Genomic DNA, 27,448 nt, shown 5'->3' on the forward strand with positions numbered 1-27,448 from the left:
TCAAAGAAGCATTCCAGTCCCAGGGAAGGCCTCGCAGTGGCCCCCACTCCAGGTCCCCGCCCTGCCCAGGTCCAGATCTCTGATGCCTTCCTGCCTCCCCTCACAGCCCCAGGTGCCACACTTACTGGCTGGCGGGCGCAGCCGAGGGCCTCCTTGAGGACTTCTGGGGATGCTTCAGGAACTGGCTGAGCAGCTGGAGGTCCCTTTTGAGCTCGCACATGTCCACCGAGGCATTGTGAGCAGCCGTGTGCGGAGGACCTGGGGGAGGGGTGGACAGGCCCCCACCGAGGCTGCCGATTCAGGTCCCAGGACTCTCCTATTCTGCCCCCTGCCACCCTGACATGACTCTGAATGCCTCGATCTTTACTTTACAAAGGGGAAACTGAGGTTTCAAGAAGTGGAGTGGACTCTGCCAAGGCCACTCAGATGAGGCCAGCCCATGGGTGCTGTGTCTTACAGAACCCGCCAGCAACACCAGCCCCAGCAGGATGGGGTGGGATGTTCCTTGCTCAGCACCCTCAGCAGATGCCTTCGGCTACACACATGGAGCAGGGAGGGCCCAGCCAGGCCTCCTTAGGAGGGATGTGGGGGGCTTGGTGGTGGTTCCTGGGACTCCACACCCACCAGCCTCCCTGACTCCAGGCTCAGGCCCCTCTGCCCAGGTAGCCTGCACCCAAAGGCGGCCGACTAAGGTGTCTCCAGCGATTAGCTGGGACTCAGATGAGGAAGACAGACAGTGGGGGTTGGAGGGTATACTTTCTGTGCCACTGAGGAAGGCAGGCCCTGGGTAGTCCCATCTTTTGAATGCATAACCCAGAAAGCCTGGGTTTCAGGTGATTTGAAATCCCTGGTCCATGTTTTTTAAAAACCCTCTACAGGCCAAACAAGACCAGGCTCAGTCTGGTCTTCAGAATGCCAATTTGCAACTAGGACCAACTTTGCCCTAAATCCTCCCAGGTTGTGGGGCAGAATCCCAGCCTGGGATGTGGGGAACCCCCCACCACTGACTGGCCTGGGCCTGCCTGTTGCACTGGACATAATCATTAGCCTGTTACACTAACACAATCAAAGTGCTGTGCCCCCCACCCCTGAAAGCCCTGCCTCAAACTTGAGGTGCTGGAAAGACATGAAAACCCCCCAGTAAACCTTCAAGCTCCTTCTGATGCTCCTCTCTTCCTGGCCACCATTCAGCATTTAATGGTGCTGAATGGCAGTGGCCACATGGTACCTGTCACACTCAAGGGGGAAGATGCAGCTTCTGGACCTCAGAGTCAGCCCCACTGCTTTCCTGACCTTTGACCTCTCATGCTCCACCCCTCACCCCCACCCCACTCCAATCAGCTGCTGGGTTCAAATCCTGGCTCTCCCATTGGCTAGCTGTGCAGCTTTGGGCAGCCTCTTTGTGCCCGAGTTTCCTCCTCTGTGAAAGGAAATAAACAGTCTACACTGATGCTGAGGAAGAATTCTTCCCGGGGCTCTTGATCTTCAGTCCCTTTCCAGTCTCTGCTCTCTCACCCTGTTCAGACCTCATCCTCCTTCACCAAGACTTTGTCTGCAGCCTCAGGACAGGCCCTTGCCCCTCCATCCTCACCCCTGCCTGCTCACAAAGTAACCATCAAGGGACAGTGGGGCCGAGCGCAGTGGTTCATGCCTGTAATCCTAGCACTTGGATCACACTCCTCCCCTCCTCAGACACCTTCATTGGCTCCCAAGTGCCTGTGAGCAAAGCCCAGGCTTCATGATCTGACATTGCGAGCCCAGTTCACTTTGCGTTTTGCCTTCCCTGCCTCCAGACCACTGCCCAGTTGTTTCCTCTGCCTGGAAGTTGCCTTACTGTGGAAGGAGAAGGTGAAGCTGGCAGCACTGGGCAGGCTGATGTTCTGAGGGCTCCACCAGGAGGTGACAGAAGTGGCGAACAGTGGGGGGCCCTGGGCCAGGCTCTCCTCCCGGTGCTGGAAGCAGAGGAGGCTAGAGGCATTGTCACTCAGCAAGAAGTCATGCTTGCCATAGAGAAGATGCAATCTCCCAGCATGTCGGTTCCAGTAGAGGCAGAAGTGGTAGAGGCCCCTAGGGTCAGGGAAGGATCGGGAAGCAGGGTGGGCTGCAGGGAAGGGGGCATGGACTGTGAGGGCCTCCTCAGAGTTCTCGATGGAGATGCGCAGGTCTGGTGTGTGCTTGTAGTGGAGGCTGCTCCTGTGTGTCTGGTTCCGCTGGCTGCAGAAGCGAAAGTCTTCCCTGTGGCCCCTGCTGTGGGCACCTGAGGAGGCAGAGGCTGCAGATGGGACCCCGTGGCAGGGGCTGACCAGAGGCATGGAAGGGGACAGGACCTAGGCTGAGTACATGTGAACCTGGAGCCTGGTTCCACACACATTCCAAGGGTCTACAAAAATGTGTTAGGCTTTCCCACTCAAAACTTATCAGCATCAAACTATATAAAGAGCAAACTGAAAACGAATAGTAATTTCAAAGGGAAAACATATTTTTAAGTGCAATGAAGTATTTAATGAGGCCATGGCTGACACAGACAGTTGTGCAGGTGGTACACTGCACAAGAATGCTCTGGCTGCAAAGGTGAGTGGGGCCAGTTCCCCATCCATGTTCCATACTCTAAGCTGTGCACTGCGGGGCTGCACCTACCAGAAGGAAGGAGTGTCTTTTGCTTTTCTCCAAGGTACCCTCCACTAGCTGAGCTGTACCTGCCTAAAGGAGTTAGCATGTGTGCTGGCAGCCACCCTAGGCACAGGGGCATTTTAACGTAAGTTCCAACAGCCCAGGGCACCCCTGGGAAGACCTGCCTTGGACCAGGAAGAGCAGACTCAGCAGGAACAGTGTCGTCTGCAGCAGCGACTGGGCAGTCATTTTCCTCCCACGGAGTCACTCTTGGAAGTCACCACCTGGAAGAGGCCAGGAGTGTTAGCTGGGAGTGTGGACTGTGTGGTGATTGGGCTGGCCCTGCAGAAGAGGAGGCCAGTGTGGCATGGATGTGGGAGGTGAGCTGGGGAAGCAAGTGTGGAAACAGCCCATGGACCTCCCCAGGGCAGCCAGAAGCTAATCAAGAGGCAGTGAGGCCGGGCGTGGTGGCTCACGTCTGTAATCCCAGCATTTGGGAGGCTGAGAAACGAGGATTGCTTGAGCACAGGAGTTTAGACCAGCCTGGGCAACATAGTGAGACCCTATCTCTACAATAAATAAACAAAATTAGCCAGGCGTGGCAGTGCATGCCTGTGGTCCCTGCTACTAGGGAGGCTAAGGTGGAAGGATCACTTGAGCCCAGGAGGTCGAGGCTGCAGTGAGCTATAACTGCGCCACTGCACTCCAGCCTGAGTGACAGAGTGAGACTCTGCTTTAAAAAAAAAAAAAAAGGGAGGGGGGTGGCTGTCCAGAGTCCAGCTGAGTTCCAGTCGCAGTTCCACCTTTTGCCCACTGCAGGACCTTGTGTAAGTCACTCAAAATCGGGCTAATCATAGTACCTTCCTCCTGAACCCAGAGTGATGGGATTATCTTGTCTAGAATCTGGCATGAGGGTTCTACCTGGAACCGTCACCACCTTGCCCCTCCAGGCCCAGAGGGAACACAGAAAAAAGGGGGCTCCCAGAGTTCTCCCCAGCTACCTCCCTATCATATTCCTGAGACCTAGCTCAGAGGACACCTCCTCCAGGAGGCCCTCCTCAACTCCCTCCAGAGTCAGTCCCAGCCTCCTTTGGTTCCCACGACTGGCCGAAGCCCCTCCCCACGCCCACTAGCCTCCTCCAGGTAGTGGGAGACAGTGCATTCCCTCCTTCTTGGTCAGCCAGGGAGCACCTGATCCATCTCTGTGGGCAGGCCGTGGCTGTACAGAGGTTGCTGGATAAAGGCTGTGGGGATGGACAGTGAAGGAACTAAAGGATCAATGCATCCGCGACGCCCTCTACAGGAGCCAGAGGGGAAGGGTGCTTCCTATCATGACCGCCAGGGGGAGCCAGTACCCAGGGCCCGGAGCATCTGGAACAGCAAAGGGACCACGGTTTCTGCTGGGGACAAGGACTCGGTATTGCCCCGCCCTGGCAAGGATGGAGCAAATCTGACCCCCTAAGCTCTCTATTAGCGGAGCGGCTCCTATCTGCCAGCCTCTGTGTTGACCCGTCCCACCCCTGCATCTGCATTGATTCTCACTGCAACCCTCTGAAGTGGGCACTGCGGTTGATCCATTGCACAGATGGAGAAGCTGAGGCCCATGGGGTTAAATGACTTGCCCAAAAATGCTCCCGAGGCCAGGGGCTTTCCCTGACTGGTCAGGACTGTAGTGCCTGGCAGGGAACCTGTAACCCTGGCACTTGTAGAGTTGCCAGAAGGCTTGGCCCTCCCTATGGCCAGCTGGCCCTGTGGCAGAGCTGGATGCTCACAGACACAGACAGAACCTCATCCTGCGTGGCGCGGCAGCTGGCCACAGTGACAGAGGCAGTCATCGGCCACAGGCTGGAGAACACGCGTGGAGTCTGAGTTTGAGAGAAACCAAGGAGGACTTTCAGGAAGAGGTGGCTTTTGAACCAAATCATTGAGAGCAGCATTAAAAGGAGGGGTGTCCCAGGCAGGAGCTCAATGTCTCCTTCCTGGGCCAGTCCTCCCTCGAATAAACCTGGCCCCTTCGACTGAGAGCCAGTCCCCTGCGTCCCACCATGTGGAATGGAACCCCAATTTCTCAGGCCTTGTCAGTTCAGTCGTAGGTCAAATAGGCTCATCATCTTGCCCTGGTGGCATCACAGAACCCTTTGAGAAGAAGGATGTGAAAGTGTTTTAGGGAACGGCACCATTTCCCAGGTTGCGATTTATAAGCATTTTGATTCCTTTTGAAACTGCCTCCTGCCACCTCCGACCAGCGGAAGGAAACCCAACATCTGGGGACAGGGACATGTCCCTTCCAGACTCCCTCTTTCCTTCTACTTCCTGTCAGTCTCTGTTGCTGTCCCCCTCTGATTGTCAGTCCAAATGCCACTTCCTCCAAGCAGCCCCTCACTGCTACCACCACTCCCTACCTGTCAACTTGAAGCTGACAAATCATTTGCAGAATTTGGATCCAAGGCCCAAAGAGGGCCAGTGACCTCTTGAGGTCACATAGCAAGCAAGGAAGGAACTGGCCAGAATCCATGCATCTCCCTGGCTTACTGAACTTCAAAGTGAGCCTTCACTGTCAGTAGGCATGGCTGAAGGACAAAGCAGAACCACTGCGTCACTTCAGCCCTCCTGGATTGGCCCTTGAGAGTAAAGGAGGGGAGTACAGGTAGTGAGCTCCCCATCATTGGAAGGAAACAAGTGAAGCGACAACATGGGGTTCCATGGAAGAAATCCAGACACACACAAGGGACAAACTGTCCCCGCCACTTCCTGAGTCATCCCCACTCCACCTCAGCTGTTTGAACAACTATTCCAAGGTGGACAGCTCTGGCTCCATTAACATGCTTGAGGCTTGAGGGGGAGGGTTCCTTTAACCCATGGGGTAGACTCTAGAGCCAGACTGCCTGGGTTCAAATCCTGACTCCCTCACTAGCTGTGTGTCCTTGGGCTAGTTACCCTCTCTGGGCCTCGCTTTCCTCACTTGTAAAGAAGAATAAAGAAATCAAGCTCACCTCAAAGGTCATTGTGAGAATTAAATGAATTGATACCTGTAAACAGCTTAGAGGCAGGTGCCGTGAGTCTCAGCTAAGTATCTCTGTACTTTCTAAACAGCTCATGCCTGCCCCTAACTCAGCCCTGGGGGCCTGTCACAGGCCCCTCCTCCCTATTTCCCCCTCTTCCGGTACGGCCCCCAGCAGCCAGCTCACCCACCAGACCACCTTGAGGGGAAATTCTTAGAGCATGAAGCTTCCTTTCCGGGAGAGTGCAATGGAAGGCTAAACCCCACCCAGAAAACTTCCCTCCTCCAGAAGCCCGTTGGGGCAGGAGAGCTGGGCTGGAGACAAGAAAACTGCCACACAGATTGGGCTGGGGGGGGCGGCACTGTCACGCTTGTCCGCTTAGCCCCCCTCCTTCATCCCTGCCTGTGCCACCCCTCCAGATCTGCCCCACGCACACACACCTGCCACCTGCCCACCCACCCACCCAGGCACCAGGGATGTAGCATGAGTCTCCGCACAGACCCCTGGGACCTGACCTGTCTCTGCCTCTGGAGCCGCAGAACCCCAGCACTAAAGGGCCTCAGCCATCAGGCGCTCAGTACCAACCACGGCCCCACAGGCAAGGGCCTTGCCTCGGCTCACACAGAGCCAGAGAGAGTAGCTGAGCAGGGGGCATTCTAGCAACACCCCCACAATGATAATGTTAGTGGTGACATCCATGTTATCACACCAAACCCTCAGAACCACCCTGTGATACGGGTCCCGCTGCTACCATGTTACAGATGCGGACACTGAGACTGGGGAAGGCTGTGTGTTCTGAGATCACACGGGCGTAGTGCCAAGTCTCCCTCTCCTTGTAGAGCTGGCATTGGTAAAGGCCCCAGAGATGCACATCCTTCCCAACTCCCTGGCTTTAGAATCCCCCCAAAGGGAAGGAGAGGAGAATGGAGAGTAGCACAGAGAATCCAGCCTGGGATAGAGGGTGCTGGGGCTGAGGCCCAGGGAAGCCCCCACCACCCCCAGCTTCCAGAGCAGCCGCCCTTGACCTCAGACCTTCCATAAACACACATAGGACAGAACAGGCCAGTCCAGTCTGACACAATGGGGGCCACATCATGGGGTTCCCCAAGGATCCAGCAGAGTGGAAGACGGCCAGGGTTTTTCTGAGCTGAGACCCCACCCCACCACCAGCTCATCCCCCGCCCCACCCCCAGGGCTCCAGCTCCAGACCTGGCTCAGCCCTGCCCCTCTGCACGGTGGGCAGGGGGGACCCACGGCTCACTTTCTCCCGGGGGGCCTGAGTCACTTCCGTGTGGAGCCACGAGTCACCGCTGCCCAGGCCAAGCTCCTGGAAAACCCATTTCCTCGGAGGATGGAGGTGGAAGTTGAGTGGACAGGACCTGGATGGCTCTGGGATTAACCCTTCCCAGGCAGGCACCTCTTTGCTGTCTCCTGCCAGAAGACTCACGAACCTGGCCATCCACTGCTTCCTTCTTCCCTTTACACACACTGGCCACTGCCCGCCCCCGGGCACAGGCATCCCACCCCCAGACCTTTGCCCGTTGCTGTCCTTTTGCCTTGGATAGCACCTAGCCCCGTGACATTCCGCTCATCTTTGAGACGAGCTAAGACAAGTCCTCCCCATGAAGCCTCACCTACCCGTCCATTCCTTGCCAAAATTAACGCATGTTCCTGCTGGCCCACAACCCACCCTCAACACAACACGCCCCCCATTGCCACAGGCGCTCACATCAGAGGCTCCCAAGCCTGCCGGTGGGTCAGACCTCCCTCTGGGAGTGAGCTGAAATGCAGATTCACAGTCCCGGCCCACAGAGGGTATGATGGGGTGGGCTTGGGAGCTTGGCTTTAACAAGCATCCCGTTGATGGACACACTGCAGGCTTGGGAACCACGGGCTTATGAACCAGGGAAAGGCACCAGCAGCCCTGGTTTAGAGATGGTCAGAGAGGGGAGGGACTGGCCCCGCATCCCTCAGCTGCTAGATGGCAGGGCCTGGACTCGGGGCCAGGGCAGCCTGCGTTCCAGCACTGTCTCTTCCCTGCCCTGTGACGCAGACCCATCAGGCTCCTCTGTGGCTCCCCCAGCATTTAGCGGGGCCCGGAAGGGGACTCCTGAAAGACATCAGAAGAAGGGCAGGCATCAGGTTGTGGGTTGGTGGGGTGGGAAGGGAGTCAAGGAGGGAGGAATGAGGGAGCCCCGGAGGCAATCTCCAGGTTCCAGCCTAGTCTTGCCTACCTGGAGGCCTTCCCCTCAAATGGGCCCTCACTGGAAGAGGCAGAGGGGAAGGCCCCCCAGCTCAACTTCCACTGCCCCAGCTCCCCTCCCGTCTGCAGCTGCTCTCCCGTGGGCTGCTGGGGCACAACACTGAGCTGCTGAGCCTTTGGAAGCAAGGATTTGGCCCAGGGGGGTCGGGCAGCAGGGCGAGGGTGAACTCCTGCGAGTTACACAGGCATGTGGGTGTGTGTATGTGTGCATGAGTGTGTGATGAGTGTGTGCCCATGCATGAGCGTGCATATGTGTGTGTGCATGGGTGTGTGTGCCCGTGCATGTGTGTGATCAGTGTGTGCCCGTGCATGTGTGTGATCAGTGTGTGCCCGTGCATGAGTGTATGCGTGTGCATGAGTGTGTGAGGAGTGATGAGTGTGTGTGCCCATGCATGAGTGTGCATATGTGTGCATGGGTGTGTGCCCGTACATGAGTGTGTGATCAGTGTGTGCCTGTGCATGAGTGTGCATATGTGCGCGTGCATGGGCGTGTGATGAGTGTGTGCGCCCATGCATGAGTGTGCATGTGTGTGTGCATGTGTGTGCCCGTGCATGAGTGTGTGCGTGTGCGTGAGTGTGTGATGAGTGTGTGATGAGTGTGTGTGCCCATGCATTAGTGTGCATATGTGTGTGTGCATGGGTGTGTGCCCATGCATGAGTGTGTGATCAGTGTGTGTGCCCGTGCGTGTCTATGTGTGTGCATGTGTGTGCCTGTGCATGTGTGTGATGAGTGTGTGCCCGTGCATGAGTGTGCATGTGTGTGTGCATGAGTGTGTGTGCATGAGTGCCTGTGCCCGTGCATACATAGGGATGCATAGGGCCAGGAGGAGAAAGCAAGAGAAGGCGGGGAGCTCCGCAGAGGAACAGACTTCAAAGCTGGGGAGGGGACAGGGAGGGCGGGGCACAGCGCGAAGAGCAGGGCTCTTGCAGGTGTTTCCTCCATGGTGGGTGGGTGGCATCTGGGAGGACCCTCCCTCCAACGGTTTCCAAACTTTTTTTATAAAAGTAAATCTTACTTGGAAATAGCATGTACCCAACAGCTCAAAGTAGACACCCCTGTCAGACCCAGGTGGCACTCAGGGCTACGCCCCACTTCCAGCCCAGTCCCCCAACCCCTCAGCCGCACCCTTGGGTCCTGGGATAACAGCTTGCAAAGGCAGAAGCACTCTCCTCCCCCATTCCCACCCCCCTCCCCCATTCCCACTCCCCAAGTGGGTGACTGAAGTCCAAGCTAGGTGACCACAGAGAGCTCCCCAAGAGGGGTGTTCCAGGATCACTGGCAGAAGCAGAGTGACTTCAGTTTTCAGGAATTTTCCTACAATAAAGGAGAATAAAATGAAGCAAGCTGCCTGCCTCGGAGGCTGGCGGGTGCCCAGGCCTGGCCCGCTCACTGCCCAGGGTGAGGCTCACACTCTTACACCAGACCTGCTGGACACCCCCCACCCCCCACACTGCCAGCTCAGGCCTCACTGTCCCCGTGGCTTCTGGTCCAACCAAGTGCCTGGGCCACAACACCCTCTGCCTGCCCAGACACACCCTATGGGAAGACTGACAAAGGGGAGAAGTTGGGGCACTCCCTGCCAGCCTGAGAGGGAAGGACCCACTCATGGAAAGGGACTCTGAGTCCTCCCAGAGAGTCAGTTGTCCAAAGCCAGCTGCCCTGCTGCCTCCCGTATGTGGAACTGGGCATTTGCTTAAGAGGCCTCAGAGAAGCCAACATATAGTCATCCAGCCAGGAAGGAGCCTAGCCTTGGATGCTCCCACCTCCAAGCCTTTGCACACACTGGTCCTCCTTCCTGTGATGACAACCTTGTGACACGTCTGTGAGAGGCCCAGTACCCTGGCCTCAGGCCCCCACATCCTCCCAGTCCCCATGCCTGGCAGGACACCAGATGATGAGTGGGACTAAACAGGGGTCTTATCTGGTGCAGTGAAAAGGGCCCTGGAATCCAGAGAGATTCTAAGAGCAGAGGGAGGATCACAGCTTCCACTCACCAAGTGCTCAATTAGCCGCTGGCATCCTGCAAAGCACTTGGCAAAAAATTAATTATTCAATCCTCACAGTAACCCTATGAGCAGAGCCCATGAATCATGCAATCCTCGCAGCAGCTTGGTGAAGCAAACGCTATCAGTGTCCCCACTTTAAAGATAGGGAAACTGAAGCCCAAAGAGGTTAAGTAATGCCCAAGATCACACAGCAAATAAGCAGCCAAGCTGGGACTCAAACTCAGGTCCGCCTAACCTCCAAGCCCAAACTTTTAGCCATTGTGGTCTTCTGAGTTCTTTCCCTTCTCTGGGACTCAGTCTCCCCATCTTTACCATGGGGTAACTTGCCAAGGCACTTTCAGGGAGCACTAGTCCCCAGATTAGAGAAATGCTTGTGGGCCATACTTTCTGTTGTATATTAGCATATCAAAGGCTCTGATAAGTCCTGCAGGAAAGAAACCCATAAAGCTTGGTTGGGCAGTTTCCCAGCCCGACATGAAGGTGGAGCCTTTTTTGCATGGACACCTGTTATCAACATGGAAAAAAGCTCTCAGAAATCTTGACGCCACACGGAAGCCTGCCAGCCCCTCCAGCCCCCTCCCCTCCCTTCCCCTTTGAGCTGTCCCAAAGGTCATTAGCTAGCATGAGATGAGCTAGAAGAGACACTTAGGCACTCCCCAGGGCCACTCATCATCATCCCTGACACTTCCAGGAAAGAGGTCCCTGGTGAGCCTAGGGTATATTCAGGCCTATCCCACCTCCCTTCGGCCGACAGCACCAGCTCGTGGGGAAAAGGGCACTGCCAGGCCTGTCCCCAGGTGTGCCATTCCATTAAAGTTGGCCGTGGCCAGCTAGGCCTGTGACTTCATCTCAAGCAGCTAAGACACTCAGGATGTTAGAAAAGAGAGAGAAAGAATATGAGGATGCAAGAGTTTTAGGAGATGAGAATCAAAGCCTCTTAGAATTTTGGAATTGAAGCCAGGGGTAGTAGTGCTTGCCTGTAGTACCAGCTACTTGGGAGGCTGAGGCAAGAGGATTGCTTGAGCCCAGGAGTTTGAGGTTGCAGTGAGCTATGATCGTGCCACAGTACTCAAGCTTGGGTGACAGAGTGAGACCTTGTCTCTAAATACAAATTAAGAAAAAAATAAAAGAAGAATTTTGGAGGCCAGGCACGGCAACTCATGCCTGTAATCCCAGCACTTTGGGAAGCCAAGGTAGGCAGATCATTTGAGGCCAGGAATTAGAGACCAGTCTGGCCAACACAGTGAAACCCTATCTCTAAACAAACAAACAAACAAACAAACAAAATTACTGGGCATGGTGGCACACGCCTGTAATCCCAGCTACTCGGGAGGCTGAGGCATGAGAATCACTTGAACCCGGGAGGTGGAGGTTACAATGAGCCAAGATCACACCACTGCACTCCAGCCTGGGTGACAGAGCGAGACCCTGTCTCAGAAAAAAAAAAAAAAAAGGGACTTTTAGAATTGATTGAAGAGACTTAGAACCTGAAGGAGAAACAGGGATTAGGAAGGCACTGGGGACACCAGCCTGTCTTTTTTTTTTTGGTTTTTTTTTTTTTTTTTTTTTTTTTTTTTTTTTTTTTTTTTTTTTGAGATGGAGTCTCGCTCTGTCGCCCAGGCTGGAGTGCAGTGGCACCATCTCGGCTCACTGCAAGCTCCGCCTCCCGGGTTCACGCCATTCTCCTGCCTCAGCTTCTCCGAGTAGCTGGGACTACAGGCGCCCGCCACCACGCCCGGCTAATTTTTTCTATTTTTCAGTAGAGACGGGGTTTCACCGTGGTCTCGATCTCCTGACCTCGTGATCCACCCACCTCGGCCTCCCAAAGTGCTGGGATTACAAGCGTGAGCCACCGCGCCCGGCCATACCAGCCTGTCTTGAAGGGACCTCAAAGAGCCAAAGAGCCAGCAGTCCCAAAGACTCTGGTGCCAGGGCTGTTCGGCTTATGCTCCTGGGGTGGTCTGCAGCCAGGTAGAGGTTCATGGCCAAGTCTCCACCTGGCCATCTCCAAGGAGCAGCTGAGGCCAGCCTCCTGGGAGCCAGGGCACATACCAGTCAGTACCTGCCCAGGGAATGTACATGCCTAGAGCAGAGGTGGCAGGAGTTAGGGGCATAAGGTTCAGACAAGCTCTGCAGCCAACTGGATTCTTGAGGCCAGCCTGTCCCTTCTATGGGCCTTATTTTATCCTCTGTCAAGTGGGCAACTCTGATGTTTGTCCCCTGACTGCCTTCTCTGGAGCCAGGGCCCTCCAGGCTCCCGCAGGCTTCAGAATGCCTACAGGTAAGAACAGAGCTTACCTCTGAGCTGGCAGCAAAGGACAAAGAGGATGCCGAGCCGTCTCCCCAGCCCCCTCCAGACTGTCTTCCCTCTCAAACCACAGCCGGACCTCAGCTGTCTGGCTGAGGTTCCCCTTCCCCATATGTGTTCCCACGTTGCCCAAGGCCAGGCCCGCAAGGTCAGCCCAGTCACCTCCCTCCTTGCTTAGCAGTTCAGCTACCCCAGGTCTGGCAAACTCCCATCGTTGGAGCGCAGGACACTTAGCATTCTCAGGCTGGCCACCAACCCTCCCTTTCTTTTCTCCTCCCCCTCCTCGAGGTCCTGCATCGCTGGCTGAGGGGCCGAGAGCACCCTCCCCTACTAAGTAGGCTGAGTAGAACAAAGTTCTCCTCTACCAAGGCTGGGGGCCCGAGCCTGGCTGTGCCTGGGTCCTGTCCAGGGGAGGGAAGTAGAAGCACTGAGTTCCATCCCAGCTCCTGAGCACACAGCACAGCATCACTGACCATCAGGGGTTGCACACCCCACAGGCGGGGTGCTCACCACTTCCAGTGACACAACTACGTTCATTAAGCTCTTTGAAAATGCAAGACAGGATTGTGAGCTTTTTACACATGTTCACGCATTTAAGCCTCCTCAAAACCCTTGAGACAAGTACCATCATACCCACTCAACAAATAAGGCCAGCAAGGCCCAGGGAGGTCAAGTTACCTGCCCGAGGTCACACAGCTAGCAAGTAATGAAGGTTGGATGCAAACCCAGGGCTGGCTCCAGGACACATGCTGTTCATCTCGAAGCCTATTTCCGTCCTGAACTTACCTGACTCTTAGAAAGCACATCTCTTGAAAAGTCACAGTAAAGAAAGCTTCCAACAATGTGTTTCCATGGGTTCAGCTGGATGCCATCCTCCCAAGGGCCCAAATCAGGGGGCCCATCGGAACTTACCCAGGTGACCTTGGATCCCAGCCCCACTGGCGGCTCTTTCCTGCACTTCCAGTCCCCTCACGCCCTGGACTCGTCAGAGGCTTGTTTCTGAACCCGGGGGTGCAGCCCAGGGACCCAAAAGAATCTTCAGCAAGGGCTGGGCTGCAGGGAGGGGTGTGGAGCTCTCACCCCCAACCACTTCCTTGTAGTTGAGGCTGCTGTCTTAAACTGCCCAAGTCCCTTGGAGTACCATCTGACCCCCCCGGGGTCCCTAGTGCCACCCCAACCCCACCCACTGGCTACACCATCAATGTTAGGTAGAAGGGGGATGCAAGAGAGAGGAAAAAGATAAAGGGGAAGGGATGGGGAGGAAGGGGGGGCACTGGAGGGGAAGGGGAGTGAAGGAGGAAGACAGGGGAGAAGTGGGGAGCAGGGAGAGGGAGCAGGAGTGAGAGGGACGGGGAGGAGGGGAGAGGAGGCGGGAGAATCGTACCTGGACTCCTTTGTGGCATCAAGCGGACTATAGATACATTAAGAACGTGCGTGGCAGATGAAGGGTTCTTGTTTGCAGGCAGTAGCCTGCGGAGCTGGTGGGTCAATGTCCCCCGACCACCTCTTTTCAAGAGGACAGAGACTTTGAAGCTGGGCCACCCCAGCCACTGCTCCCTCACTGGAGCTTCAAACAAAGGGGACAGCCAGGGAAGAGAGGCTGAGAAGCCCCAGCCGCCAGCGCGGGAGAAGGGGCGCAGGTGACAGCAGCCCCTGGCAACCGTTGCCCTGGCAACCGTTGGCAGCTGCAGGGACTACGTCACAGCCCAGCTCAGACCCAGCAAGGCAACGTGGCTCCGTAACTTGTCCTGTGCCCAAGTCCTCAACTCAGACGCTGCCCAAGCCAGACAGGGAGCTGGCAGGAGGGAGGGCAGGGGTTAGGACAGCGATTTATGGGGAGCCCGGGGGACACCTGTCTGTCTTGAAGGGACCACAAAGAGCCAGAGCTTCCAATTTCTCGAGAGAGGCAGAGCCCCAGGTTGTTACATGAAATCTGCAAGTTTGTCAACATTGACTTTAAAACCAAATTTTTTTTTTTTTTTTTTTGAAACAGAGTTTCGCTCTTTCGCCCAGGCTGGAGTGCAGTGGCATGATCTCAGCTCACTGCAACCTCCGCCTTCCGGTTTCAAGCGATTCTCCTGCCTCAGCCTCCCGAGTAGCTGGGACTACAGGTGCCCGCCACCATGCCCGGCTAATTTTTGTATTTTTAGTAGAGACAGAGTTTCACTATGTTGGCCAGGCTGGTCTCGAACTCCTGACCTCATGATACGCCCGCCTCAGCCTCCCAAAGTGCTGGGCTTACAGGTGTGAGCCACTGCACCCGGCCCAAAACCAAATCCTTTTAGAACCCAGTGCAGGCCACCCAGTAACCAAATTATGCCTAACAGTAGCTAGATTTGCTTCTGGAAGCTGCCAGCCTGTGGCCCTGCCCTCAAAACAAGCTGAGCACCCTCTAATCCCACCACTGGCTTTTGTGAGCACAACGTGTGCATCATATTTCTCTGAAAACTCCTTAGGGTTCACCTCCTCCAGGAAGCCTTCTCAGATTGCCATAGCCTACCAAGAATCCCCCTTCTGAGTTAGCCCTAGGCCTGGAGGTTCCTCCTGGCTTCCTTCTAGAGCTCCCGGGGGGCTAGGAGCTCAGATTCTCTTTTGCTAGTCTGGGGAGGGAGGAAAATAGAGGCAGAACTTCTGAAACTCCTACTGTGTGCCAGGAACTACACTGGGCATTTTGGAGATCCATTTCTACCACTCTGCAAGGTTAGCCCTAGGGGACCCACCTTACAGATGGGGAAACAGAGGCTCGGGGGATGTGACTTGCTGTGAGCCACCCAGCTGGCAAGGGAAGGGTATGGAATTTAAACGGAGATCTTCTCTGGGACATGAAGATATCAAGACCAGTTGTCCATCTGACACTTGACTAATCCCTAACTCTCCCCCACGTTCAATGCTCGGCCAACTTTATTTGAACATCTCCAGTGACAGGGAGCTCACTCTCTTCCAAGAGGGCACATTCCTTTGATCTCTAAGTTTTTCATACCCACCGAGTCAAAGGGAAAAGGACATAAAAACTGTGGTATGCCCCAGACAGGGCACAGAAGAGAACGAGGAGTTAGAACCCCCACCGAGGTTTTCAGTTCCAGACCAGCAACAGGCCAGCAGATAGGGTGGGGTTGCTCAGGGGTGCAAAAGGTCCCGGGGTCTCAGTCAACTAGCTACAAGCACTTTCTCAGAGCACAAGTGGGGAACCCCACTGGCAATCACATTCCGAGGGGAGTCCAACAGAGGAAGGGGCTTTGGGACGGTTTCTGGCAGAGGCCATGGGAAAGGCAGCAGGGGCTTGGGGCTGAGGGGATGGTGTCTCTGCAACTCCCCTTCTCCCCCGCCCCTCGGTGGAGCAGAGCCAGGAGGCAGCTTCAGTCAGGAGGCCGCTATTGTCTCACTGCAGGCCCAGAGCTGGGTCCCATTCAGGCCCTATTTTTGGCCCCCGGAGGAAGAGGAAAAGAAAGCAAAGAAAGGACTTGCTGTTCTCTGGTGAAACCTTCTCCCGGAAAGGCTCACAGGGCTTGCTGGCCGGAGAAGGCGGCCTCTGTTGCATCAAAGGATCCTGTGCTTAAAGGGAGCTGGCAGGGGGCTGTGGTTCAGGGGACCTGGGGGGAGGTACAGACGAGGCACACCACGCCTTTTACATACACTTGGCACTCACTTACAACAGCAACCCAGAGAAACAGAGGCACAGCTTCCCCAGCCCCACCCATAGTCCCTAAACATCCCACTCATGGTAATAATAAAAGTAACTGCAATAGTTCATCGCTGCCCAGAGCCAAAAGCCAAAGCACTGCCTTACTTCACACCTACAGCATTCCCGACCAGAGTGGGGGCGGGGACTGAAATGATGAAGCTCATTTTGTAAGTCAGAGAACTGAGGCTCAGGGAGCAGCAGGACTGCTGACATCACAAGCCAGTGGCCACAAGCCTACTCCCGTCCCCCAGCCTTACGCCGCCCCATCCCTTCCTTGCAGTCGCCAACTCCAGCCACTCTAGACTTCTGTCCTTGGCCACACCTCAGGGTCTTTGCGTGCTCTTTTCCCTCAACATGGCACATTCTTTCCAGGACCCTTTCCCTGACTGCCTCCTTCTCAGGCCTCAACTCAAATGTCCCCTCCTCTGAGAAGCCTTCCATGACCACCCGATTAAAATTATCTTCCATATCCATCACTTGCTTCCATGCGATTTATTACCCTTACGGCACCCAACACTGACATGACTCTGCGATTTGCTTATGTGTTATCCCTTGCTCAGCTTTGCTGTCTCACCTGTCTTGCTCACCACCTGCATCTCCAGTACCTAGCACAGTGCCTGATCCATAGAAGATCCCAGTGACTGCTGGATGAGGAAATGAAGACTGAGACGGAGCTGGGACTCTAACCCAGGGCAGGCAGGCTCCACACCTCTTCCCAAAAGGAGCCATTCCTGATAGATACTAGATAGCCATTCCCGATAGAAGATCTAGAAGATCCAACCCAAAAGTGCCACTCAGGCTATGTGAGGGGTAGGGGATAGGGGATGGAGAGGGTTCAAGCACTGAGCCATCTCCACTCTCCAGCATCTAACAGGATCAGGAGCACACACACCTTTGCCGGGTGCTTGGCCAGAGAAGAGTTCCCAAGACTGTGCATAGCCTGATAGGATCTGAAACACAAGGCAAACTCCCCTTTGCTTTCCTGATAAAGGCTCTGAGAAGTCCCACAGCATGGAAGCCTAGGAGCGCATGCCTTTCCTATGCCACTGGGGCCACAGACAGCTTTAATGTGTGCTGGATTAGAAGATGTCTGAGATTCCATCTGAATCTGTGAGCACTGAACCTTGGTTTTTCTCTCTACATTAAAGCAAAATTACCACCCCCAAGACCCTCAAAGGCCCACTCCTGTGGTTCGGGCCTAAGGGGAGCCCAGGTAGCAGATGTGCAAATAAAAGTGGGTCACGTTCCCATTGCGCAGACACCAAGCTCCTATCTGGGCTCCCCATGGACTCTCCAAGGTAAAGCAAGGAGGAGAAAGGGCACATGCCTATGGCCATGGGGTCCTGCGGTCTAGCAAGCTGGGGGTGGGGTGTGTCCCAAGGACTAGTCTGCAGAGACTCACGAGGCAGCTGGGGCAGGGAAGGGAGCCACGTACGAGTGCAAACCACAGGATATGCACTTGGCCTCCCATGCTTCCAGGGCCACTCTATGAGGAGGTACTATCATTCCCATTTTATAGCAGGGACACAAGGACACGGAGCTTGCCCAGGGACACAGAGCTCGTAAAACTGGATCCAAAGGAGCGTGGTGCACTCCTTTCCCTGGGCTGCCTCTGTTGTCCTGCATGCCCTGGCATCGACACGGAGAATCAGCAGCAGCCACTCCATAGAGAGGGAAAGGAAGGCTCAGAGGGGCTGAGCCACAGGGCCCAAAGCCTCACGGCCCAGGAACAGGGGCGGGGCCGGACTTTGCTCACTCCTATGCTCACGTGGTTTGCAAACACTACCGTCCTTCCTAGATCGCAATCACTAAAGGTTCTGACTCCAGTTTCCCAAACCCAGGTAGGGTGACAGAGAGGGGACCCTGGGGCATGCCGCCACCTGCTGCAGGGTCTCCATGAAGAGGCACTGGCTGTCCCCCACCATGGCTGGTGAGGGTGCTGCACTGGTCCCAGCTCCCACCACCTCCACTTAAGGTGCCAGGAGGCAGGCAGGAGAGGAGGTGGAGGACAGACCGTGTGAACCTGGTCCCCTAGGTGTGCGCACAGGTGGCAGAGCCCCCCAGAGGGTGTGGCCGGCATGGCCATGGCATAGGATAAGTACAGCTTTGAGGAAACTGTGCATGAGGGTTTCTTCCAGCTTTGCTCACTGCTCATGGCTCTAGGCAGGTGGGGGGCAGGGGGAGTGCCATGGGGTGGGGAATGCCTGTATTCAGGTTCAAGCCTACTGGATAAGGGAGAGCAAGGGGCCCTGAAGATTCGGGAGGTGGGTGTCCTGCCCCTCCTGACCTCCCTCAGCCTCTCCCAGCTTACTGGAGTCCTCTTCAGCTGGGTCCCTCTCCCACTCTGCTCCCTCCCATCCAGCCCACTGAGCTATTTACACATGGACAGGAGTCTCTGAAGATGCATTCACGGCTTTCACGGTGGAGGTTCCTTGGAAGAACCTTGAAGGTCGGCCAGGCTGTGAAGAGGGTTTCTAGATAGAGGCACCACCTGCCCACAAGCACGGCATGATGCAGCTAGAAAGACCCATGCGCTGCTTAGGGACATAACGACTCCGGGGAACGTGGGAATTGGGTGCCCATCTCCCCCAAGGCTAGGAAAGCTCAGGGCTGGAAGGAGCCATGAAGAGGAGCCCCATGCGATGCCCAAGTTGCTTCTGCAACTCCCCTGCCACACTTGAACACCTACAAGGGTGAGGAACTCACTACCTATCATGGGAATGGCCAACCATGGGACTCTGGGGAAAAGTCCAGGCTAAGAGGCAGGAGACTGGGTTCGGGCCCTGCTACCACTGACTGCTCCGAGCTCTTGGGCCTGATTCCTCATCTGTGAAATGTGGATAAAGTTTCAAGTCTTAGAGGGCCAGCAGCACTCAAGATTGAATGAGGGTCTTTGTAGGCAGTGAAATGTATGCCCCAGGGGTGGAGGTTTGGGCTGTGAGTTGCCCCTGAACTGTTTGGCCCGTGCCCAGATGGTGACACAGCAGAGGAGCAGTGGGCAGAGGGCACAGGGCTGAGCATGACTCAGGGGCCCCCGCCAGCCCCTGGGGCTCACCCCTAGCATCTGTCACCATCAAAGCAGGTGGGTCTGGGCAGTTGTCTGACCCCCTGCCACAGGGTCCGAGACCCAGGGTGCCAGCCACAGAGCCACACCCTGAGGCCCAGACTCAGCCAAGGACCCAGAAGGGGTCAGCTGCTCAGCCTAGCTCCCAGGGGCCACGAGAACTCACCCAGCAGAGAAGTGACCACAGTGCTGTTCTATCCCAGGAAATCAGCTCGACTGGAACCCAGGCCTCCTCTCCAGGGCTACTGCCATGGCCTCTGGTCCCTTGAAACGTCAGCGGTTCGGTGGGCAATGGCTCCAGCCCAGCTCCCCAGCCCAGGGTCACATCAACTCCCTCCAAAACCTGGGTCAGGTCTCAGGTCTAGAGGAACATGAAGGAGCCACAGGCTGGACAGTGCCTCGGGGCAGCAGATCAAGACCCCAGTAATGGGCATGTCCAAAGGGGAAGCTGTCACAGGATTGGTGGTTTTGCCAGTAACATCCTGGGAGGATGGCACCATTGTTCTGGATAAAGTCTCTGATGCTCTCTAAGAGCAAGGCTTGGTCATGGCCCAGAAGGGGCAATGACAACAGCACTTGAGGTGTGCCCGGCCCTGCGCTCAGCACTTAAAATCTAGAGGCTCACTTAACCCTCTCAAGGTGCCATTACCATCCTCATGTTTATAATTAGGAAGATGAGGCACAGAGAGGTTAATATACCTGTCCCAGGCCACACAGCCAGTGGAGCTGGGACAGAATCAGACAGCCCCAGGGCCCACACCCCTAACAGCCCATCTCGTGCTGCCTCTCCTATGGGGCAGCCTGGCTGGGGGATGGAAAAGCAAAGGTCTGGGGCAGCCGGGGACAGGGTCTACGTCTCATGAGCCCCTACCATGTGTGGCTGTCTTGGTTCATCCCCACAGGGCTGCATTTAGATATCAGAGACTTTCACAGCCCAAGTAATGAATTTTTGAGAAATTCGGCTGCTTGCTCTAAGTCATTTTTCAAGGATTTGAGCCTAACTCAATGACCCCATGACCTGGAAGATTAAACCTTGAGCTGAGGTTTAGGGAGAACCTCTTGAAGTCATGCACTGCACTAGGTACATACTTTGCAGCCATTTGTCGCCCCAAATTCCACAGCAAACCTGCAAAGGGGTGTATTGTTATCTCCATTTACAGGCAGGGAAACGGGTCCGGAGAAGCTGTCATCTTTGACAGTGGAATGCAAGTCTCCACAGCTCCTCTCAAAAGTCAGCTTTCCCCTGTGGGCCTTGAGCATCCAGGCTGGGGGCACTGGAAGGACAGAGACCTGGGGATGGGAGGGGAGACAGCCTGGGAGGTGGCAGAGGCGGCTCTCCATCTCACTGTTCCTTGTTCTGGAGTTGGTGTAAGTGGCCCTGAGTCTGGGAAGCCAAGCCAGAGCCATTCACCGCAGATCTTTTCAGGCCACCAGGGCTGGGCTGGCTCTTGGACAGCAAGGCCATCTCCCCACTGCCAGGCCATCTCCCACTAATGCAGAGAGGCCTGTCCACTGGTGCCCGGAAGCATGCCAGCTCCTCCGGGGCTGAGCTTTTATCTCTGCCTGGAACTGCCAAGCATACCACAAACTGCCTGAGCCTGCGCAGGCGCCAGCTCGGGAGCCCGATGCCCACCACACTGGCCTCCTCACCAAAGCACGAGTCAGGCTGGAGGTGGGTGGGTGAGTCCCACTGGTGTCCAGGTGGCCGCAGCTCTCCCAGCAGTAGCGGGGGCAGGGAGAAGTGCTCACAGTTATTTCAGGTTATCTCTGGGCCTCAATACAGCCATCTGTCCAATGGGAGAGGTAATAAAAAAAAAGGCTTAACATCCCCACATATGGGAAAGGTACTGTCCCATATGCTTTCCTGTATCAACTCTCTTCATGCTCATAATGGCCTCTGAAGCAGATGTGACTGTGATCCACAGTTTACAGATGAGGCAACCGAGGCACAGGCCCAGGTTCACACAACCAGAGAGAAACAAAGTCGAGATTCTCCCTGGGCAAGCCACCCTTGCTGTCTGTATGGGCCCTGTCACCCTACAGGTGCGTGGATTTGGCAGTGGCCGGGGCGGGGTTCAAGACACGAGCATGTGCCTGGCTGGCTGAGGAGCCTCCTCTCCACCAAGAGACAAGAACCCAAATTCTGGATCCCCAAAGATGTGGGGTTGCTCACTGGGTAAGCCTCTGCTGCCTCAATGTCCTCATCTGAAAAGTGGGTGTCATGTGCCAGGCACTGAGCCCAGGGCCTGGCAGAGTCTGAGGTCAGGGAAGGTCCAGGATTGCTCCCATCCAGGCTGAGCCATCAGGGAACCAGGGAGAGTTTGGGGCTTAGCTGACCTCCTGCCAGGGCAGGCTGGCACAGGGCAGTGGTCAGAAAATGTGTGTCCCTTCCTCCTCCCCAACCCTTGGCCCCTCTACCCAGCAGTCCAGACCTAAGCCCAGAATCTACAGGGCTCCCCTGGGGACCTCAAGGAGCCCCAGATGGGGCACCAGAGACAGGAGGAGGGGCAGGGTCTCAGCCGAGTGATGGCTCAGGAGAAAGGAGGCCTGGGAGGCTGAGGCTGCGCCACGGCCCCGCCCCACCCGGTTTGAGAGACCCCTTTGTGCCAGCCCGCCCCGCCCCCCATTTGCCATCTGCCCAGTTGCTGCGTCTGGTCACCCCTGACTGCTGGGTTTGCTCACATGATGTCCCCATCTGCTGTGAGTCAGAAGGCGGGGTCCATAGGGCCACCCCCAGCATGGGGACGGGGCTGAGCCCTGCTCAGGCTCTGGTCTGGGAGGAGGAGGTGGTGCTGGGGTTTGGGGCTCTGTTGTCATGCTCCCCTCTCCTCCCTACTTCCACCCGACTTCCCCACAGCCTCCTCCGTGGCCTCCCTGGGAGCCCTGCCACATGGAAGCCCATCCTGCATCCCTGAAACGGCACAGCCCTCCAGGCCCCACCTGCACACAGCTTCTGCACAGGATGGCGGAACCCGCATCCCAGTCTGGCTGTAGGAGAGTCCGCAGTGACCCCTCCACAGCTGTCCTGCCCACTCCTCACACCTGCCTTTGTCAAGCTGGGCCTTGCTAGGAGGCCAACCCCCACACCAACCCTGCCGCAGCTCTGCCACCTCTCTCCTGCCCTTCCCTCCACTGGGCGCCACCTCCCCCTTGTCTCCCTCACACGTGAAGCTGCCCCCAAGCTTGAGCCTTAACCCAGCAGCCAGAGATTGGGACTGCCTGGCCAACCTCACACTGCACACCCATCCTGCCCCTCCCCATCCTGCCGGGTTTGCAGCCTGGGCCCCCAGCCCCACACAGCACCCGCCTGGCGAGTCCTCCTGCCTCTCTTCCCGCCACAGAGCAGATTGGGACCTGCTGGCCTGGCTCATCAAGTCCCATGAAATGACCCATGCCAGGGGTCCGGTATCACCCTCCCCGTGGTCCCCAGTTTGTATCATTCCCCAAATGTTTTCCTAAGTAGTTTCCTCCACTAGGACTCCCTCTACAGTGCTCATACAGACATCAGCCCCTTCCCCTCCCACCTTCTCCCAAGCCCAGCCTAAGTGCCTTCCGCAGAGCCTCCCTGGTCCTCTTCCCCTTCTCTGGGCCCTCTGTTAGCAAGCTTATCTCATGCCTCCATCTCACCTCCTAACTGTTTTGTTTGTGTCCCTGACAAAAGGAAGTGTCACACCAGGCTGACTGGCCCTTGCCCAGTGGCCCAGGCTGAGACACAGCCTGTCCGTCACAGATCACACCTGGAGCGGTGTTCTCCATCACCTGACACTCTCAGAGCCAAGCCCCAGGCCCACAGCAGCCAGGGCAGCTATGATTACCCCTACACACCCATTAAGCAGCTGAGCTCCTGAGGCCAGAGGAGAGGAACAGCAAGGGAGCCACAGTGATGCTGTGACCAAGGTGGGTCCATATCTCGGGTCCCTGCAGCAAAGAAGGGGTCAGGTCTGGCCCTAAGAGCTCATTCCACACCTGGACTTTGGCAGAAAAGAGCCCATAGGACCCCTGCCTGGGCTCTGAGGAGCCAACTTGGCAGCCCATGGTTATTAATGCCCAGATATGCTCCTTCTCACACAGTCTCTGACCCCAAGGAACCAACAGGCTGCCCGGGGCTACCCTCTGGGAGGGGCAGGGGGCTTGGCTCTGGGTCTGGGCCACTCACGAGTTCTGAGATACCTTATTTGCCTCGCTCATGGCCATGTTCCCAACAGAGTACAGAGTGCACAGTAAGCGCTCAATAAATGCTTCCACAAATAACTTCCTTGGTCCACTGAAGGAGCCACAAAGGCTATTCCTACACAGCCTGTGGACCCCAGGCCACAGCTGCTCCACATTGGTGGGGGGTGGGGGGTGGGAGGCCCCTGCCTTGACCCATCCCCTCCTCCCCACTCAGTAAAATGAGCAACAGGCCCCTCCCAGTGGGGCACTGGGAGACCCCAACTCTACCACACAGGGGAGGTGGGCTGGGGACAGGGGAGGGCAGGAACCATCGGTTTCCTACATGTTCCCAGCCCCCGTGGGGACCAGGGTGGGAAGTCCTATCAGCTCCAGGCAGATGGAGCCCTGAGGTCTGGTGGCAACGGGCAGGGTGTTCAGCCCGCAGCCTGCGCTTCCCCGTCTGCCTGTCACCAGTTCCAGGACTCTCACCCAGGTGGCCCATGTTCAGAGACCCTGCGGGGCCACCTCCTCCCAAAGCTGGCCTTGGTGATGAAGAGCACGGCTGTCCCTTGCACAGTGGGGACCCCGGACCCAGCCCCAGGGACAGCTACAGGAAAGCTGCCCTCAGGAGTCCCCTCAAGTGCCACTGAGCCTGGCCTCTGGCTTTCTATCCCTGGATGTGCTAGGTGACCTTGGGCAAGCCACCTGCCCTCCCAGAGCCTCGGTTCTCCCATCTGTGTCATCTGTGTAGTGGGAGCACTGATCTCACAGCCCAGAGAGCAGACCCCAGCTTGCTGGGCCCAGTGACTGTACCACTCTGAGCCTCAGTTTCTCCAGCTACAAAATGCCTGGGAGCCCCAGGAGGTGTCGCTCCCCTTGGGCCCCAGTTCCTTCCCAGGCATCTCCTGTGGGTCCACTCGCACTCTAGAGACCCACCCACAGCCAAGCTGACCTGGGCTAGGTCCCACCAAGATACCAAGACCCCCCCATTTCCCCATTTCACCACCATCCCTACCCACTGCCCAACAGCCACCCATGCACAGATGCACACATCTACACTCACACTCACACTCACACACTCACACTATTCCTCTTCCTACCTGCTGTCCAGCCCTTGTTTGGGTACCTGCTGTCAGGTGGAGGGTCCCACGCAGGGCCACACGGCTGGACCACCTTTCAGGATCCACCCCCAGAGGTTTAACCTGCCAGCCCTGGTTCCCGCTGCCTGCCGAGTGAGCTGGAGAGCGTGGGAGACTCCCAGCCCATCTCCTACGGCAGGGCAGGGCGGGCAGCTAGTGCAGAGAGGGAGGGACCGGGTGTGTTTGGTGGGGAGACACCCCCATCCTGCCCCAGCTGGGCTCCTCCCTCCTCCCTGAGCTTGACTGGGGATGACAGACGATATATGTGAGTCATGGATTTCTCAGAGGGAGACCAGGAGGGGGCAGGGCTGAGAGCGCTGAGGCAGTGACCCTGGGGGATGCCCATGACTCAGCGCCAGGCAAGGGGGCACCTCAGTCTCACCCCTCATCCAGGCAGACAATCTTCAGGGACAGGCAGGGGCCGGGGATCACTCTGCTTCCTCAGCCTCCATCTGTCGCCTCCCAGGGCCAGTCTCCCCAAAGTTCCCACAGAGAGGTCGGGGTTGCCACGGCAACAGGGCCCTTGGATGCTGTCCACCCACCCCCCAGGTCAGGGCGACAACTGCCCTTTCCTGAAGGAGAGTCCAGCCTCCTTGGCAGCCGACAGGAGCCAGTGCTGACCGGCAGAGCGGAAGGCAGTCGGGAGGGAGCGGGTGACAGGCAGCTGGGCAGGAGGCCAGCCAGGCCACGCACGACTGACCGGCTGACCTGCGTCCCCTCTGGAGCGTGACCCGTCTCCCCTCTCAGTGCTCCTCAAGCACCCACAGTTTCAACATCCCAAGTCATTTTGGATTCTGAGACCCCAGGGGCTTCTGGAAATGGCCTCCTTTAATCCATCTGCTGAGCCAAAGGGGAAACCGAGGCCTGGGTGTAGAGCCATTCCCAGTGGCCCCAAAAGCTCAGGCAGAGAAGTGTGGAAATGGGCCATGCCCCATCCCCTTTCTGGTCATTCCTCTGACAGCAGCGCCTCCCGCTGCTGGGGTTCAGCGCCCTTCTCGAGTCAGGAGGGTTTGGATAACTCACACTCCCTGCAGAGGCTCCTGTCTGCCCTCCTCCGAGCGATGAGGATAGATGATTCCTCAGTCAGATGTGCTGGGAGGATTTTACAATGCCGGAAGGGTGAGTGGTGACAATAACAGTAATTACACTCGCTGACCACCGTCTGCATTCCAGCTCCAGAGCGCCCCTGGCAGTGGAGAGAAGTCAAACCTGCTGCTCAGACCAGCGCCCAGTACTTGCCAAGCCCTCAATAAACACTCCCTGTGAATGTGGTGATGAAGAAGAGGGAGCTTAAGGCAGAGACATGCAGCTCAGAGATGAGAATTAACCTGCCCAAGGTCACACAGCAGGGAGGTGCCCGAGTTGGGATGGCGGGGGCGCAGGTGGTCTGGCTCCATAGCGGGTCTCCTAACCACTCAGCAATCCAGCACCCCAGGCCTCAGCCTGGGGCCTGGACACGTGGATGCTTGGGGAACTTGAGATTCCTTCTCTCCGGTAGAGATCTGCCTTCTAAACAAGGGGGCTTGGAAAAGCTTCCCCATGCCACGTGGAGGAAGAATGAATGGAACGTCTCGGGCAGCCTAGGAGCCGGGGCTGCTGCAGGTGAACTGCACTCCTCACCTACCTGCCTGAAATCAAGCTGCAGAAAGGAAGGGCCACAAAGCCACCCCGTGGGGTGCAGGGAGGCCATAAGGTGAGAGCTTCCAGAAAATGGCACTGTGCTCCCCACATTCACAGCCCCCAGTCCAGGCTGTGGGCCAATGCCTGGGGCAGGGAGGCACAGTGGGCACTGGGCCTATCTCAGGCCCTCTGCTCCCTCCCAGGGCTGCAGTGGGAGCTCCCTTATTGCCAAAGCAGCAGAGGCCAGCCTACACTGGGGGCCCACTAACAAGGGAGGACAAGTGAGTTATCCAGGTATATCCCTGATATACCACCACCTCTGCTTCAGTTTCCCCAAGGTCAGTCCTTCAGGGCCTGATCAGTTGGTAACCAGGGCAGCCTCAGCTGTTCCCCAGGGACCAGGCCCACAGGGCAGCTGTCCCCCCACCAACCACCACCACCACACACACACCCCACAGAGGGTGCTGACCAGAAGGGCACAGATGGAGAGTTGAAGGCACCACTCTCTCTGCAGATCGCTGAAGAGAGGGCGGAGCCAGCTGCCACTCTGGCCACACAGGAGAGCTCTATGGGGCTGCCTGGCCAGGCAGGAGTTGTCTGCCCAGCTCTGCCCGCCTCTCTCACCGTCGGGCTTTGCAGAGACCTACTATGAGCTAGGGGCAGGCAGGTGAGGAAGCAGGCCCCCAGCTCTGAGTCTGGGAAGGGAGACAAGCCTGGCTCTCACAGCAGTGATACCTGGAGTTGGTATTCAGCATCCACAGGGGCTCTGGGAGTAAAGGGGGAGAAATTCAATGAATTGTTAAACACAACACTATCTGTTATGAGTACTGATAACAGGACTAATAATAACCTGCTATGTCTGGAGGTTTTATGGTGTAAGATGCTCTGCTTATGAAGATCATTGTCATTTTATCCACACAACCCTGTGGGTTGGGTACCACTTGTACATTAGAGATCGTCAGAGACATGAAGTAACTTAGCCAAGGTCACACAGCTTGGACCTGGCTGGGCCTCCAGGTGTGTGAGCTGTAACCAAACACGGGACACCAGGTATCCGGCCCCTGCTAGGCACTTCATCTTCTCCTTTGGTTCTCACAACAGTCTATCCCCACTTTACAGAAGGGGAACCGAGGTACAGGGAGGGCTACCCACACCTTTCTATAACAGAGCCAGGATCTGAACTAAGCGCGTAGATCCCAGAGCCCCTGCTGAGCCCCTGAAGGAGAAGAAGGGGGCTTCGATAAACAGAGACCAGCAGGAAGGGCACCCCAGGCAGAGGGAACAGCATTGGCTAAGGTGGAGAGGTAGGGCATGGAGCCATGCTTGGAAGGAAGTGGGATCTAACTGGGCAGCAAGGGGCAGATTCTGGAAGATTTTGAAAGTGTAGAGTTTGGGCTTAAATCAAAGGCACTGGGGAGCCAGAGAAGATGTTTGGGTAGGGAGAGGCCTGATTAGCCCTCAAAATATGGTCTTCAGACCTGCAGATAGCCTGAGACCTGCTGAATCTGAATGTGTATTTTAATAAGATGCCCAGGGGATTCCAGAATTGGAGGTGTGAGAAGCCCTGGTCTAGACGCTAGGGACTTGTACCAGCAATGATG

The 27,448-nt window shown here is 56.5% G+C and overlaps 1 protein-coding gene across 16 annotated transcripts in view; it reads right to left on the reverse strand.

Annotated features, from left to right (window-relative positions):
• The window catches only part of ADGRG1 (adhesion G protein-coupled receptor G1), a 45,112-nt gene that overhangs the window by 11,864 nt on the left and 5,800 nt on the right, over window positions 1–27,448 (reverse strand). For 5 of the 16 annotated variants that reach the window (XM_055298659.2, XM_055298653.2, XM_055298660.2 and 2 more), the window contains exons 2-4: window positions 2,796–2,894; window positions 1,835–2,257; window positions 126–258 (exon numbers count right to left, since the gene is read on the reverse strand). In XM_055298659.2, the coding sequence (XP_055154634.1) occupies window positions 126–258; window positions 1,835–2,257; window positions 2,796–2,859 (620 nt within the window). In that variant the 5' untranslated portion in view covers window positions 2,860–2,894. Of the gene's footprint in view, window positions 1–125; window positions 259–1,834; window positions 2,273–2,791; window positions 2,897–13,574; window positions 13,950–19,102; window positions 19,293–24,188; window positions 24,455–24,609; window positions 24,670–27,448 lie in introns of those variants that run through there. The other 11 variants (XM_055298657.2, XM_055298651.2, XM_055298655.2 and 8 more) reach the window with 9 other exon arrangements.

This window comes from Symphalangus syndactylus, chromosome 11 (genome assembly GCF_028878055.3).
Source record: "Symphalangus syndactylus isolate Jambi chromosome 11, NHGRI_mSymSyn1-v2.1_pri, whole genome shotgun sequence".
NCBI lineage: Eukaryota > Metazoa > Chordata > Mammalia > Primates > Hylobatidae > Symphalangus > Symphalangus syndactylus.